This window comes from Agelaius tricolor, unplaced genomic scaffold (genome assembly GCF_023055355.1).
Source record: "Agelaius tricolor isolate 1412-34295 unplaced genomic scaffold, bAgeTri1.0.p SCAF_68, whole genome shotgun sequence".
Taxonomy (NCBI): Eukaryota; Metazoa; Chordata; class Aves; order Passeriformes; family Icteridae; genus Agelaius; species Agelaius tricolor.
The window spans coordinates 675,496-692,531 of record NW_027269328.1 but is presented as its reverse complement, the minus strand read 5'-3'; the positions used below and the strand labels follow the sequence as shown (position 1 = coordinate 692,531).

The 17,036-nt window shown below is 52.4% G+C and overlaps 1 protein-coding gene across 2 annotated transcripts in view; it reads left to right on the top strand.

Annotated features, from left to right (window-relative positions):
* Window positions 1-574: 574 nt before the first annotated feature.
* ASXL2 (ASXL transcriptional regulator 2) overlaps window positions 575-17,036 on the top strand; it is a 65,026-nt gene continuing 48,564 nt past the window's right edge. Inside the window, exon 1 of one of the 2 annotated variants that reach the window (XM_071417179.1) lies at window positions 575-774. In XM_071417179.1, the coding sequence (XP_071273280.1) occupies window positions 718-774 (57 nt within the window). In that variant the 5' untranslated portion in view covers window positions 575-717. The remainder of the gene's footprint in view (window positions 775-17,036) is intronic. The other variant, XM_071417178.1, reaches the window with a different exon arrangement.

The window sequence follows — 17,036 nt, the reverse complement described above, 5'->3', positions numbered from 1 at the left end:
TCAACAGGAAGATCCCGACTGTTCGCCAAAGGCCCTTTGAGGGAGCTCAAGCTTCCTCCTTTGAGACCATTTCAACCACAGCCAAGACCCCGTTTCACAACCCCTGCCCATTCTCCAGGACTCCCTGGGTGAATTATTCTCTATTTCTGACTCTTGAGGCGCCACCATCGGTGTCACTGCGGAGCTGGTGGGCACCGGGCGCTGAGGGCGCGGCTGAGGCTCTGAGGGAGCCGCCGCCATCTTTCTCCCTCAGCCACGGCGCCAGCGCAAGCTGCGGGCACCGCCGGCGAGCGCGGAGGAGAGAGCAGAGACTGCCGGTGGCACTTGGTGGCGGCGGGAGAGCTGAACGGTTACCGGTGGCAGCCAGGGAGGGACACATCGCCACCACAGCAGAGCGGCACCGCCGCCATATCCGCTCCCCCTCAGGCGCCGCCGCCATCTTTGCTCGTCCCTCCGAGAGGCGGGAACGCGCCCGGGCGAGGGAAGGATGGGCGTGGCTCCACAAAACCCCGCCCATCCCCGCGCCGTGGGCGGGGCCGGCGGGCGGGGTCACATGACCGCGGCCCGTGCGCAGCCGGAGCCAACATGGCGGCGGCGGCGGGCGCTGGGGCCGCCGCTCTCGGCGCCGCTCGCCTTTAAGGGGCCGCTGCCCCCGCCCCGCCGCCCCCCGCGCCCGCCGGACACCCCCCGAGCGCTCCGAGCCCCGCCGCGTCCGACATGAGGGAGAAGGGCCGCAAGAAGAAGGGCAGGACCTGGGCAGAGGCCGCCCGGACGGTGCGCGGGGGGGCCGCGGGGCGGGTCGGAGGCCGCGGGGCGGGTCGGGGCGCTCCCGCCGGGGCTCGGGGGGGCGGTGGGGCCTGCCCGGCCGCCTGCAAAGCCGCGGGGGTTATTTTGACCTGGGCTCCGGTTGTTCCGTGCTTCCCGGCAGGGATTGCCCCGGGAAGCGGCGCGGGGGAGGGACTGCCGCTTGGATTTGCTGTGGAGAGCGAGGGTGGAAGTCAGAGCCGTCAGCAAGTGAGAGGCACGGGGGGTTTTTCGGTGTTTGCGGTGCTTTCCGTGCAGCTGGACACGCTCAGGTGCTGAGCTGCTCCAGGTCAGGCAGAGCTACGCATGCTAAAAAAGTGAATTTTTATCTCCCGGTGTCCCAGCGGGACGGGGTTTGTCGCCCTCCTGTCGCTGGCGGTCCCTGTGAGGGCCGGGCACGGAGGGTGAAGAAAAGGGAAGTTCGGAATATGGGACGGGAATGAGAGAGGAAACTCCACAGGTGCGAAACGCTGAGCTCTGAGAGCTCCGCTCGCCCTTCCCAGGTCGGGATAAATCCCCCTCACGGAGAGGAGGAGGAGCTGAGGCTCTGGGAACCCTCCTGGAAGAGGGATCTGTTCAAACAAGACTTGAAAAGTCTGGCTGGGAAGCAAATGTAAATAGAAACCTGCGGCTGAGACTTGCAAGGGATATTTTAATAAATAAATTCACTTGGACCTCGTGTTTACTGCGTGGAAGGCATCAGGATAGCTGCTGTGTTCAGGAGATGCAATGCAGTTAGAGAATTTTAAGAAATAATTTGCTGGCTTGCAGGCAGTTGCTCTGCATGTGTTTTTGTGTGTAATTTTTACAATTTCTTTTGAAAGAGGATCAGCAGGGTCTTCAGTGGAGGGTAGAGGTGGGATCAGCTCTTTTCCAGCCTCTGTGCACTGCTGTCCATCCACTGAGCCCCTCCAGAATCCACTTAAGGGCTAAACTTATTCTACACTGAGCCCTCTCACCCCTGCAGGCTGCACCTTGCCCAGAGCCTGGAAAAAGGAGGAAAGGATGGGCAAATCCCTGCCAAAACCCCAGCTCTGGCAGATCTGTGTGCTCAGCAGCAGTGCCAGAGGACTCTGGTCAAACTCCAGCTCCAGTCTCCCTGAGGTTTGGCTGAGTTTGGGGCAGAAATCCTGGCTGGGGTTCTTGTTGTGTGCTGCCCTTGGAGGGAAGGTTGTACAGCTGTGCTAGGGAAGGTGAAAGCTCTCAGGTGCCCTGGCCTTCTGCTTTTGGAAGGTGACATAAAATTGTCCCTGAGCTCAGGAATGTCTCCAGGTGTCCCCTCTGTGTGGAGGTTCCTTCACTGAGCTCTGAGCTGGCTCTGGGCTGACCCCAAGAGTCCCTGGGCCACAGCCCAGCTGTGCCCAATGCCCACCTTGTCCCCAGCCCAGGGCACTCAGTGCCACATCCAGGACACAGGGATGGGCACCCCAAACCTCCATGAGCAGTTCCAAGGCCTGAGCCCCCTTTCCATGGGGAAATTCCTGCTGGTGTCCACCCTGAGCCTGCCCTGGCCCAGCCTGAGGCCATTTCCCCTTGTCCTGTCCCTGTTCCCTGGGAGCAGAGCCCGACCCCCCCTGGCTGTGCCCTCCTGGCAGGGACTTGTGCAGAGCCACAAGGGCCCCCTGAGCCTCCTTTGCTCCTCTCCCAGCTCCCTCAGCTGCTCCTCACAGACCTGACTCTCCAGGCAAGCTTGTCCTGGGCAACTCCCCAGCTCCCTGCAGAGCAGCCTCAGGTCATCCCAGCTGCATTTTCTGTTCCCCTGTGCCTCCTCTCCTGCTCTCTCACCTCTGCACTGGTGCTCACAGGTGGTTGAGGCAGCTAAAGCAGCAAAACCATTGTTTTTTATAATTAACTTCTGGTGCTGATCTGTTCTTGCTCCACTTTAGTCCTCCTGGCCAGGAGTTTGGGGTTAGGTCTCCTCCAGCTCTGGCTCATGAGAATACACTGAGATGATTTATTCTTGAATTAACTGAATGCATTGGAGCAGCTCAGAGGTGAGCCATGGCCATGAGAGCAGGGAACCCCTTGGAACTGCTTTGGAGAGCTCTGACTGGGGCAGCAGAGCAGCAGGAGGTGAGGGAAGGTCCCCAGGAGGGCAGGAAGTCACTGTTGATAAACAGCCTGTTCTCATTTCCTGCCTTGCTCTGCAGCTGCACAGGGCTGGAGCTGCTGCCCCTGCTGGGACAGGGCCTGGGGTGCCTGCAGCTCCAAACTCCTGCAGGAGGGGAAAAGCTGCTGCAGGTTCAGGGGTGGGCAGCACAGTTTGTGTTCAGGCTGTGCCAGTGCTGGAGCTGTGCCAGGCTGTGATCCTGCACCCAGGGCTGTGCCAGGCTCAGGATCCTGCACCCAGAGCTGTGCCAGGCTCAGGATCCTGCACCCAGGGCTGTGCCAGGCTGTGATCCTGCACCCAGAGCTGTGCCAGGCTCAGGATCCTGCACCCAGAGCTGTGCCAGGCTGTGATCCTGCACCCAGAGCTGTGCCAGGCTCAGGATCCTGCACCCAGAGCTGTGCCAGGCCCAGGCAGTGATCCTGCACCCAGAGCTGTGCCAGGCTGTGATCCTGCACCCAGAGCTGTGCCAGGCCCAGGATCCTGCACCCAGAGCTGTGCCAGGCTCAGGATCCTGCACCCAGAGCTGTGCCAGGCTGTGATCCTGCACCCAGAGCTGTGCCAGGCTCAGGATCCTGCACCCAGAGCTGTGCCAGGCTGTGATCCTGCACCCAGAGCTGTGCCAGGCTGTGATCCTGCACCCAGAGCTGTGCCAGGCTCAGGATCCTGCACCCAGAGCTGTGCCAGGCTGTGATCCTGCACCCAGAGCTGTGCCAGGCTGTGATCCTGCACCCAGAGCTGTGCCAGGCTGTGATCCTGCACCCAGGGCTGTGCCAGGCTCAGGATCCTGCACCCAGAGCTGTGCCAGGCTGTGATCCTGCACCCAGAGCTGTGCCAGGCTGTGATCCTGCACCCAGAGCTGTGCCAGGCCCAGGCTGTGATCCTGCACCCAGAGCTGTGCCAGGCTCAGGATCCTGCACCCAGGGCTGTGCCAGGCTCAGGATCCTGCACCCAGAGCTGTGCCAGGCTGGGATCCTGCACCCAGAGCTGCCAAGGATCCAGGGGCAGCCCCAGCTGCTCTGGGTGATGCCTTGGGCAGGCTGAGCTGGAACAGAGGCTGGCCAGAGCTAAACAATAAAGCAGGGATTTATTGAAAGGATCTCCTGCATGGATCCACCTTGGGCAGCACAAGAGCCCAGCCAGGGCTGCACCCAAGATGAACCCAAATGGTCCCAAAATGAACCCAAGATGAACCAAAATGGTCCCAAAATGGACACCCAGTCCCGGGCTCTGTCACTGGGATCAGTTCTGCTCCATTTGCATCTTGCAGTTCATGGTCCAGTTCCAGCTTTAGCCCCTGCAGTCCCACCCTTGTTTTTCTTTCTTCTGTTTGTGCTCTTGGGCTGAGATTTGGATCATTTGTCCTTGGTGCCCAGCTGGAGCAGGAATTGTTTTGTCTCCCTGCTCTGTGCACAGAGCTCACTATCCCATAATATGAAGCCCAGACCCACACACTAGAGCAGCACAGAATGTGAAAAACAGAAAAGCCAAACCTGAGGCATCATGGGCACCCTGTGCCAGGGCCTGCCCACCCTCCCAGCCAGCATCCCAATGTCCCATCCCTCTCTGCCCTCTGGGAGCCATTCCCTGTGTCCTCCTGCCCCATCCCTTGTAAATTCTCTCTCTCCATCTTTCCTGTTCCCCCCTTCAGGCCCTGCAAGGCCACCCTGAGGTCACCCTGGAGCTTCCCTTCTCCAGGTGAGCAATGCCAGCTCTCCCAGCCTTTCCTCCAGCAGAGCTGCTCCCTCTGCTCCCTCTGATCACCTTGGTGCCTCTTGTTCTCCACAGCTCACTCTCCTCCCTGGCTGTTCCTGACAAACGTCTGGAGGCTGCTGTGGAGCCCAGGAGGCTCCTCCTGGAGAGCCTGGCAAGGCTTTGTCCCTTCTCAGGGAGGTGTTGCACAAGGTGCTGCTGCAGAAGGTTCAGGGATTAATCCCAGCTTGCAGAATGAGCTCATACCTGAAGCTGGGAAAGCCTTCCTGGGTTTTGTTTTTAGGTTTTTTTCCTGGAGGGGATTGTTTGTTGCTCTCTTGGGCTTTTGGTGGTGCTCTGTTTTGTTTTTAAGGCCCAGGGGATTAACACAGCTCCTTCCCTGTTCCCAGGCTGTGTGGCCAGGGATGAATTTCCAAGGCAGTCCCAGAGCTGAGGTGAGGGCTGCTCTGTCCCAGCTGGAAAATGCCTTTGCAGAGGTTTCTGAAGGACAGGGCAGGTGGTGGCCACAGCTCTGGGGACTGAGGCACTGTCTGGTGTCCTCCCAGCAGTGACACAGCTCTGTGTCTGCTGCCAGGGAATCACCTTGGCACTGCTGCCAGGGAAACAGCTCCTGGCTGGGCAGCACTTGGCACAGACCCTGGCACACGGCCATGGAGAAGGGCACTTTGCTTCTCCTCACTCACACCCATCCCCAGGCAGCTGCAGCTCTTGGATGGATTTTTCCTGAATTTTTTCGAGTTTTTCCTGAAGGATTTCAGGAAAATCAGGTGCCCCCCACTGCTGGGGCACCTCCAGTGCTGGAGACCTCCTGACAGGAGAGACCTGCAGGGGCTGGAGCTGGGCAGGGAACGGAGCCCCAGGAGGGGCTGAGGGAGCTGGGCAGGGAATGGAGCCCCAGGAGGGGCTGAGGGAGCTGGGCAGGGGCTCAGCCTGGAGCAAAGGAGGCTCAGGGGGGCCCTTGTGGCTCTGCACAAGTCCCTGCCAGGAGGGCACAGCCAGGGGGGGTCGGGCTCTGCTCCCAGGGAACAGGGACAGGACAAGGGGAAATGGCCTCAGGCTGGGCCAGGGCAGGCTCAGGGTGGGCACCAGGAGGAATTTCTGCATGGAAAGGGGGCTCAGGCCTTGGCAGGGGCTGCCCAGGGGGGTTTGGGGTGCCCATCCCTGCAGGTGTCACCTGGATGTGGCACTGAGTGCCCTGGGCTGGGGACAAGGTGGGCATTGGGCACAGCTGGGACTGGATGGGCTGGGAGGGATTTTCCAGCCTCAGGGATCCTGGGATTCTGCCCCTTCCCAGTAAAGCCAGATTGCAGCTGTGGGCTCACCTTCATCCTCTGACACCTGCACTTCTGCTCCTGGGAGTTGGAGTGAGCTGAAATCTGCTTTAAGCTCATCCTGGGCATCTCTAACAAACAAATGGGGGCTAAGAAATGGTTCCTGTGTGGACACAGAACTTGTGAAGGATGAGGGGGAAGTGTAATCCCCTCTAATGTCTGCAGCAAACCAGCAGACTACAAAATCCTCCTTCCAGTCACTATAATCCCATTATTGGCCTGCTGTTTGGAACACTAATTTCCAAGTTCCTTTGCTCCTGCTGGCAATTTTAACCTCTTGAAGGGCTCTGAGCTGCTGCAGATGCCACCCCTGCAGCTGTGGCTGTGCAGGTGGCTGCTGGAGCTCAGTGAAGCCCATTTTTCCTAGGTGGGGCTGCTTTGATTGTAATTACCAGTCCAATTAGCAGCACAGCACTTCAGCAGCTGCCCCAGGGCCTGGCTCTGGGCTTGGCAGGGCTGCCCACCTTTCCCAGGCTGTCAGAGCAGCTGGAAGAGCCCTGGAATGTGCAGGGCAGGGTGGGTGGGTGTGTGAGGGGCTGGGGGAACAGGGAGGGGTGGCTGTGCCAGGAGGGGAACCCCCAGGTGTGCCCCCAGGTGTGCCCCCAGGTGTGCCCCCAGTGCCCCTCCCAGCTCATCCCAGCTGGAAATGTGGGCAGCTCTTCCCCACTGCTGTGCTCCAGGAGAGAGATCCAGTGCTGCTGAAGGATCCCAAAGATATTCCTGGTGTTTTATAGAGTCACAGAACAGTCTGGGCTGGAAAGGAGCTTCAGTCTGACCTCATGCCATGGGCAGGGACAGCTTCCACTGTCCCAGGTGCTCCCAGCCCCAGTGTCCAGCCTGGCCTTGGACAATTCCAGGGATCCAGGGGCAGCCCCAGCTGCTGTGGGAATTCCTTCCCAGCCCCTGCCCACCTTCACAGGGAACAATTTCCTTGTTTAGAGCCATCAATGTGCTGTAGCTGTGGATTTTACCACAGAGCTCAGCCACACTTTTGCTTGCTCTGTCTTGAGAGAAATGCTACTCACTTTTAAAAAATTTGAAAGGTTTATTAAAGCCTTATCAAAAATACAACAGCAGACTGAATAGAGGAAATAGGCACTGGGAGCAGAGGATTTTTCCCACCATGTGCTCATCCACACAATGAGGTTTTGCCTTTTAACCCTTTAGTTCCTCCCAGAGTTGTGTCCATTGACTCCTTTTTGTTGTCCAGTGGTGGAGTTTAAATCCTTAAATCTTGATTGGAGGTCAGGTGTTGCCATAGTGATAATGTCACCCTCCCAAATTCCCAAACCCAGGGCATCCCCTGATAACAACACAAGGGGGTAAAAGATAACTATAAATCTATAAAACCTCTAACATATATACAGGATATTTACCTTTTCTTTGTGAGAGTCACCCATGGTGTTACTCATCACATCCTGGTTCATGGGATTTGGGCAGGAGGGGTACAAGATAATGATAAATCTATAAAACTTCTCCTAACATGTGTACATAATATTTACCTTTTCATTGTGAGAGTCACCCATGGCATTACTCACAGTCTGGTTCATGGGATTTGGGCAGGGGGGGTAAAACAAATCTATAAAACTTCTCCTAACATATATACATGATATTTGCCTTTTAATTGTGAGACTCAACCATGACATCACTCATCTATCACAGTTTGGTTCATGGGCAGGGGGGTAAAAGATAACTATAAATCTATCAAATTTCTCCTAACATGTCTACATGATATTTACCTTTTAATCATGAGAGTCACCAATGGTATTACTCATCTGTCACAGTCTGGTTCCTGTGATTTGGGCACTGGGGGTAAAAGATATAAAAACTATAAATCAATAAAACTTCTCCTAACATGTATATTTGATATTTACCTTTTAATTGTGAGAGTCACCCATGGCATCACTCATCTGTCACAGCCTGGTTCATGGGATTGGGGCAGGGGGAGTAAAACACAACTATAAATGTATAATACTTCTCCTAACATGTATATTTGATATTTACCTTTTAATTGTGAGAGTCACCCCCGGTATCACTCATCTGTCCCAGTCTGGTTCATGGGATTTTTGCAGGGGGATTTTGGAGCTGCTGCAGCCCTGGGGCAGCTCCTCCTGCTCAGGCTGTGCTCTCCTCCCCAGGCAGCTCAGCCCTGCCCCTGAGCATTGCAGGGCAAGGCTTTTGCCCTTTAAAACCCCAAATCAGGGGTGTTTCCTGGTGTAAAAGCCCAGGGTTGGTTTGGCTGGCAGGGACCTGAGGGATGGGTCACTGTGTGCCACCCCTTGGCAGCAGCTGCAGGAGGTGGAATTGCACCTGGTGGCTGCAGGCACAGCTCTGTGGTGGCTGGGACAGTAAATCAGCTGCTGTTAAATGTGCTTGGATGTGCTCTAAGGGGGTTCTGTGATTCCCTCTGCCTTATCTGACCTGCAGGGCTAAAATCCAAGTCCTTTTTCCTTATTGCCTTTCTCCTGAGCTCTGTCCAGTCTGACATGGAGTGGTTCTGAGTTTTGTTCATTCTGTCATGGAATGGTTCTGAGTTCTGTCCAATATTTCATGGAATGGTTCTGAGCTCTGTCCAGTCTGACATGGAGTGGTTCTGAGCTCTGTCCATTCTGTCATGGAATGGTTCTGAGCTCTGTCCAGTCTCTCATGGAATGGTTCTGAGCTCTGTCCAATATTTCATGGAATGGTTCTGAGCTCTGTCCATTCTGTCATGGAATGGTTCTGAGCTCTGCCCAGTCTCTCATGGAATGGTTCTGAGCTCTGTCCAGTCTGACAGGGAATGGTTCTGAGCTCTGTCCAGTCTCTCATGGAATGGTTCTGAGTTCTGTCCATTCTCTCATGGAATGGTTCTGAGCTCTGTCCAATATTTCATGGAATGGTTCTGAGCTCTGTCCAGTCTCTCATGGAATGGTTCTGAGCTCTGTCCATTCTCTCATGGAATGGTTCTGAGCTCTGTCCATTCTCTCATGGAATGGTTCTGAGCTCTGCCCAGTCTCTCATGGAATGGTTCTGAGCTCTGTCCAGTCTGACAGGGAATGGTTCTGAGCTCTGTCCAATATTTCATGGGATGGTTCTGAGCTCTGTCCAGTCTCTCATGGAATGGTTCTGAGCTCCCTTTGGAGGGTGTTGGGGTTCAGAGGGGTTCAGGCTTTCTTCTTCTTCCTGCTCTCATGTGCTTGCATCTGATTCTGCATCAGAAGCAAAAGAACCATCGTGTCTTTTTCTGTCTCTGGTACAACCCCTGGGGTTGTTTATTCCCATGGCTTATTTATGAAAAGAGGGAAATTTGAATTGTGCAGCCCCCAGCATGGCCCAGGCTGAGATGTTGCTGTGAAAATTCAGATTGTGCAGCCCCAGTGTGGCCCAGGCTGAGATGTTGCTGTGAAAATTCAGATTGTGCAGCCCCAGCATGGCCCAGGCTGAGATGTTGCTGTGAAAATTCAGATTGTGCAGCCCCCAGCATGGCCCAGGCTGAGATGTTGCTGTGAAAATTCAGATTGTGCAGCCCCAGTGTGGCCCAGGCTGAGATGTTGCTGTGAAAATTCAGATTGTGCAGCCCCAGTGTGGCCCAGGCTGAGATGTTGCTGTGAAAATTCAGATTGTGCAGCCCCAGTGTGGCCCAGGCTGAGATGTTGCTGTGAAAATTCAGATTGTGCAGCCCCAGTGTGGCCCAGGCTGAGATGTTGTTGTGAAAATTCAAATTGTGCAGCCCCCAGCATGGCCCAGGCTGAGATGTTGCTGTGAAAATTCAAATTGTGCAGCCCCAGTGTGGCCTGGTCCTCACGTGCAGCTGCTCCCAGCACATGTCAGACACACCAGAGTGCTTGAGGTGTAGATTTGCTTTTTCTGTGATTTTCAGTTTTTCTGCTTCTGTGGGTCTCTTTGGAGGAGTAAGAGTGGAGAGCAGAGTGTTGGAGTCCTGGATGCTGAGAATTTTAAACTTTATGTGCTGAAGGGCACAGACCCACAAGAAAATACTGTATTTGATCTGAAGCTGTAAAAAAAATCTTCAAAAATTAATTAATAAGACTAAAATTATGAGTGTATAATTTGATTTAAAGTGTATAACATCACTAAGCTAAAAACTTTAAAATATAATAATATATATAAAACAAAATAAAAATGTTAAAACAAAACCTAATCCTTCTTCACCTTCTTCCTTCTTCATAAATTTAAATAATATTTTATAATTAGACAAAAAAACCCACATTGCAAACTTTAAGTGATTAGTTCTTAAGGCAAAGGTAAAAATAATTTAAATATAATTTCTTAATTAAATAGTTTAACCTTAAAATCCTTATAACAAAAAATAGTGACCCATTTTATTTAAAGATAAAATTTAAATGTATTTAAATTTATTTAAAGATAAATATTATGTACACATGTTAGGAGAAGTCTTTTTCTGACTGCCCCTTGTAAAAAAAATAAAAAATCTCTGTATTAAAAATTTTCCATTTTAAATGGAAATTTAAAAATTACAAATTTCCCACACTCCACTTAATTTGTGATTTGCTCACTGTCACTGGATTTAAGGTGAAAAATATTTGATTAACATCTACTGAGTGACTCTGTCAGGGGACCCATGCTGGAATAATGGTGACAAATGGCTTTGGCTTGAATTTGCTTCACGTTGATTTCTTGAGGAAGGCCAAACCTTCACTGGCACCTGGCAAAGGTTTGGCACGAGCTGGCACAAACCCAGCCAGGCTGCGTCCCTGAACTCCCTGCCAGGAGCTTTTCTGGAGAGGGGCAGCAGAGCTGGTAAAGGACCAGGGGCACAAAGAGGGGCTGGGCTTGTTTGGCCTGGAGGGCAGCATTATTATTATATTATTATTATTATTATTATTATTATTATTATTATTACTCTTTACAACCTGAAAGAAGGCTGTCAAAAGGTGGGGTTTGGTCTCTTCTCCCAGCTAGAGGACAGGAGGAAATGACATCTCGTTGCTCAAGGGAAGGTTTAGATTGAATAGCAGGAAAAAATTATTGCTGAGCATTGGAACAGGATGCCCAGGGAAGTGATGGAGTCACCATTCCTAAAGTATTAAAATGACATAAATGGGGCTATTAGGGACACAGTTTAGTGGTGGACTTGGCAGTGCTGGATTAATGATTAATGAAAATGTCATACACACAAATATTTTATAATTTTTAAGATTTCTGACACTTGGAAATTTCTTTTCTTTCTTGCTTTCTCTACACAAATGACTCAATGATTCTTGGTTATTTGTGGAGATCACACCAGGGAAAATAAAATGGAAAGAAACTGGACTCCAGCATGTAAAAGTTTTCTGCATGGGAGAAGCATTTGGTTTGTCCCAATGCCCAAATGTCCCCTGAGGCACTGAGCTCCTCGTGGGCTGTCCACAATGTCCTGATGGGGCTGGAGGGGCACCCAGGGCCCTGCACAGCTCCTTCCCCCAGGCTGCAGCACCAGCACCAGCAGCACCTCCTGTGCCAGGGACAGGGACCCCATCCCGGCCCAAAACAGCTTCACCTCCTCCTTCAGTGGAGAAAAACATCACCTTCTCCTTCAGAGGAGAACAGCTTCACCTCCTCCTTCAATGGAGAAAGGCTTCACCTCCTCCTTCAGTGGAGAAAGGCTTCACCTCCTCCTTCAATGGAGAAAGGCTTCACCTCCTCCTTCAGAGGAGAAAGGCTTCACCTTCTCCTTCAGAGGAGAAAGGCTTCACCTCCTCCTTCAGAGGAGAAAGGCTTCACCTCCTCCTTCAGAGGAGAAAGGCTTCACCTTCTCCTTCAGAGGAGAAAGGCTTCACCTTCTCCTTCAGTGGAGAAAGGCTTCACCTCCTCCTTCAGTGGAGAAAAGCTTCACCTCCTCCTTCAATGGAGAAAAGCATCACCTCCTCCTTCAGTGGAGAAAGGCTTCACCTCCTCCTTCAGAGGAGAAAAGCTTCCTGAAGGGGCTCCCTCCACAGCCCCGTGGGCACTGCGCTTCCCAGCATCTGTCCTGTGTGTCCAACATCTGTCCTGAGTGTCCTGTGTGTCTAACATCTGTGCTGGGTGACCAACATCTGTCCTGTGTGTTCAACATCTGTCCTGTGTGTCCCAGCATCTGTCCTGTGTGTCCCAACATCCCAACATCTGTCCTGTGTGTCCCAACATCCCAACATCTGTCTTGTTCCCTCTCTGCTCTCCAGCTTCATCCCCAGGAACTGGCCAGCTGGGAGATGGTGACATTGGGACAATGGGAAATTGTGACCTTGGGACAGTGGTGACAATGGGGAATAGTGACATTGGGACAAGAAATGGTGACCTTGGGACATTGGGACAGTGGTGACAATTGGAAATGGTGACATTGGGACAGTGGGAAATGGTGACATTGGGACAGTGGGAAATGGTGACCTTGGGACAATGGTGACAATGGGAAATGATGACATTGGGACAATGAGACATGGTGACAGTGGGACAGTGGTGACAATGGGAAATAGAGTAGGACAGTGGTGACAGTGAGAAATGGTGACATTGGGACAATGGTGACAATGGGAAATAATGACATTGGGACAATGGTGACATTGGGACAGTGGTGAAAATGGGAAATGGTGACATTGTAACAGTGGGAAATGGTGACAATGGGAAATTGTGACCTGGGGACATTTGGAAATGGTGACATTGGTACAGTGGTGACAGTGGAACAGTGGGACAGTGGTGATAGTGGGACAATGGTGACAATGGTGACGATGGGAAATGGTGACAATGGGACAATAGTGACAGTGGGGACAGTGGGAAATAGTGACAGTAGGAAATGGTGACAATGGGAAATGGTGACGTCGGGACAATGGTGATAATGGGAAATAATTATATTAGGACAATGGGAAATGATGACTTTGGGACAGTGGTGACAATGGTGACAAGGGAAGTGGTGACATTGGGACAATAGGACAATGATGACTTCGGGACAGTGGTGCCAATGGGAAATGATGACATTGGGACAGTGGTGACAGTGGTGACAAGGGAAATGGTGACATTGGGACAATGGGACAATGATGACCTTGGGACAGTAGTGACAATGGGAAATGATGACCTTGGGTCAGTGGTGACAATGGGAAATGGTGACATTGTGACAGTGGTGACAGTGGCAGATGCTCCAGCCCTGTACCAGCTCCCCTGGCTGAAGGCAGGTGCTGCTGCAGGGCTAGAGCTGAACCATGAATTCATTTCAATATTGACAGCTCAATTTATTTCAATATTCAGCTTGAGCTGAAACATGAATTCATTTCAATATTGGCAGCTCAATTTATTTCAATATTCAGCTTGAGCTGAAGCATGAATTCATTTCAGTATTGGCAGCTCAGTGTGCAGAGCAGTGCTGCAGCTGTGCTTTGTGTGAATCCTGAATCCCTGTGCTGTGGGGGGCAGCCCGAGTGCACAGCCAGGAGTGCTGCAGCTCTGCCTTAGGAATAATAATTACAACTGATAATTGGTAATTCTCACTACAGGACACGAAATAAAACAACACTGGAAAAAAGCACTGGAATCTCCAAGGGAAAAAGAAGGGCAGTTTAGTTTCTGACTCCAACATTTATAGATTTTCAAAAGTGGCCCTGGATTGGAGGGTGACAGTGCCACCTCTCCAGTGACACTGGACAAACCCACAGTCCATCAAATGTCTCCTCCTCAAGAAAAGAATGTAAAACAATGAGTTATTTACAGAAAGTGGGTGAGAAAGTTCCTCACAAGAATGGAAACATCAGAAGGCTTAGAAGAACTTAGAAGAGCAGGGTGACAGATAATTCACTTTTAGATCCCCTGTCCAACCTTCTCAAAGCCTCAGGAATGACACAGAGGGTGTTTTGGGAAAGGCCACCCTGTTAGTCCCCCCAACAGACAAAAATCCCTCTCCCACCTCATCCCCAGGTTGTTCCTGGTGTTGTACTCCAGCCCCACCTTGGAGCTCTTCCAGTTTGTCTGCTGGGCTGAACTCAGGGATGTGAATTTGGGGGTGTGAATTTGGGGGTGTAAATTTAGGGGTGAGAATTCAGGGATGTGAATTTAGGGGAGTGAATTCAGGGATGTGAATTCGGGGCTGTGAATCCAGGGGAGTGAATCCAGGGGTGTGAATTCAAGGATGTGAATCCAGGGATGTGAATTTGGGGGTGTAAATCCAGGGGTGTGAATCCAGGAGTGTGAATTCAAGGATGTGAATTTAGGGTTGTGAATTCATGGTTGTGAATTCCAGGTTGTGAATTCAGGGATGTGACTTCAAGGATGTGAATTCAGGGGTGTGAATTTAGGGGTGTGAATTCAGGGATGTGAATTTAGAGTTGTGAATTCAGGAATGTGAATTTGGGTTGTGAATTCAGGGATGTGAGTTCAGGGGAGTGAATTCAGGGGTGTGAATTCGGGTGTGTGAATTCAAGGATGTGAATTCAGGTGTGCGAATTTAGGGTTGTGAATTCCGGGATGTGAGTTTAGGGTTGTGAATTCGGGGGTGTGAATCCAGGGGTGTGAATCCGGGGGTGTGAATTCAGGAGTGTGAATTCAAGGATGTGAATTTAGAGTTGTGAATTCAGGAATGTGAATTTGGGTTGTGAATTCAGGGATGTGAATTCGGGGCTGTGAATTCAGGGGTGTGAATTCAGGTGTGTGAATTTAGAATTGTGAATTCAGGGATGTGAATTCAGGGATGTGAGTTCAGGGATGTGAATTCAGGGATGTGAGTTCAAGGATGTGAGTTCAGGGATTTGAGCTCCCAGGCCAGAAGCTCTGAGTGCTTTTGTAGGGGGTCACTCCTGGTTTTCCCCCCAAAATCCATCCTGGCCAGCAAACCTCTCCTGGCCTTTGGGGCTGCTGTAACCCTGCTGGGATTCTTTCAAATGGAGGAGTTGGGCTGGATTCCTGTGGGTCTCTTCCAGCTCAGGATATCCTGTGATTCTCTGGAGCTGTTTATTCTCCACTTGGAGCTGGGCTTGTCCAGTAGCTGGAGGAGGTTTGGAAGCTCCCTGGTGGGAGCTCAGGGCAGTTTCAGAATGGTCATGGAGTCTTTTGGTGGGACAAGTTTTCCACTGATCCAGAAATGTTCTGTTTGAAGAAGCACCTCAGTGTCCTTCTGGACAGATATTTGAAATGAAACATCAGAAATGCAGAGAGTTTAGAGGGCAGGGCTGGATGGGATATTGGGAATGAGGAATTGTTCCCTGGCAGGGTGGGGAGGGTGCCCAGAGCAGCTGGGGCTGCCCCTGGATCCCTGGCAGTGCCCAAGGCCAGGCTGGACATTGGGACAGTGAAGGTTGGGCAGGGATGTCCCCAAGGAGGGAGGTGGCTCTGGGATCTCCAAGCAGGGATGTCCCCAGGCAGGGAGGTGGCTCTGGGATCTCCAAGCAGGGATGTCCCCAGGCAGGGAGGTGGCTCTGGGATCTCCCATTTGAGCAGGGATGTCCCCAGGCAGGGAGGTGGCTCTGGGATCTCCCATTTGAGCAGGGATGTCCCCAGACAGGGAGGTGGCTCTGGGATCTCCTGTTTGAGCAGGTTCCTGTCCATGTCCCCAGGCAGGGAGGTGGCTCTGGGATCTCCCTCCCCTGCTGCTCCTCCAGCCCCTTCCCAGCCGTGTGACAGCTCAGTGTGAAATGTGGCCTTTAATGGCACCTGGCTCCTGATGCCACAGGATTGTCCATTCCTCCCTGACCTCCTTTCTGCCTAAATCCTGGCCAGCATTTGGCTAATGGGATGAGTGCAGCAGATCCTGCAATCTGGGTCAAGTCCTTCACTCCCCTGGGGCTCCTGTTGTGTTTTCTGGGGGTGACTGAGCAGGAATTTCACATCCTCTGGGGCATTTTAGGGCTGAGCCACTTGTGTGCCAGGCTGGCATTGCAGGGTGATTCCCTGCTGGCAGGAAATGGGCAGCTTCTCCCATTTCCACGGTGGCTGCAGCTGGAATTCCCTCCTGGAAAGGGTGGCTGCGTGTGAGGCTGAGGTGGAACCAGATGATCAGGTTTTGCTGCCTGGCTCTGCAGAGCTTGTCTGAGCCAGGTGGGAGCTGCTCAGCTGCTGTGCATTCCTGGATTTAGGAGGTTTAGGTTCTATTTCCAGGAAGGAACCCGAGTGGAAGTGCTGATTGTGTTTCTAACATCCGTTAAAAATCCCTCTTTGCATAAGGGAATAACCCATAGGAGGAGTTCCAAAATTTGCATTTTTGCCAAAGCTTTCACGGTCTGAGGTTCTCCTTCACATCCAGCCGTGCAAGATCTCTGGATTAAACCTTGATGGGCTGATAAAAACACCCCCAAACAACCCCAGCCACTTCAGACACAGGTTTTAATTGTAAACCCTGTCAGGTTTATGTGGGCAGCACTTGCATCACTCAGAGCTTTCCTGGATCCAGCTCTTCCTGCTGCCCAGCAAGGGGCAAGGAAATCCCTCACTGAGGGAGGCTTTCAGCTCCCTGGGACAGTGAAGGTGGCCCTGCCATGGCAGAGGTGGCACTGGGTGGGCTGTAGGGTTCCTTCCCACCCAAACCGTTCCAGGATTAATGGTTTTTGTTGACAATGAGCTTGGCTCAGTTGGCCAGAGCTGAGTTTCCTCTCAGATTCTGTAGGATTTTATTTCTTTGCACACAGTGACTAAAAATGACTCGGGTGAAAGATCTGATATGGGATTAAAAGGGCAGAGGAGAGGGGAGAAGCTCCTTAAGGTGCATCAGTTCTTTAAAGGTGCATCTGTTTTGTTGAGAGTCTCTTTAATCCTCATTCCTGGTTCTCCTGGAGCAGCCTGTGTGGCAGCAGGAGCTGTGAGCTGCTTTGGTTATCTCAGGAGGCTGAGAGCTGGTGTGGAACATTTCCTGAAGAGCACAGAGAGGCTGTTAGGGCAGGGCACCCTGAGCTGGGGCTGGGACCTGCTCTGCCTGTCCCCAGGGCTGGCCTTGCCCAGCACAAGGAGCTTTGATCCTGGCCTAGCAGAGCCCCAGCGAGCCAGGACAGCAGCTGGGGAGCCACAGGGCCATGGAGGGTGGGAAAGGCTCAGGATCAGGGAGTGCAGCCTAGTGATGGGTCTGTGCCCTGTGCTCTGACACTCGTGTGCTTTGGGGGTTCAGGGATCCATCTGTGTGCTTTGGGGGTTCAGGG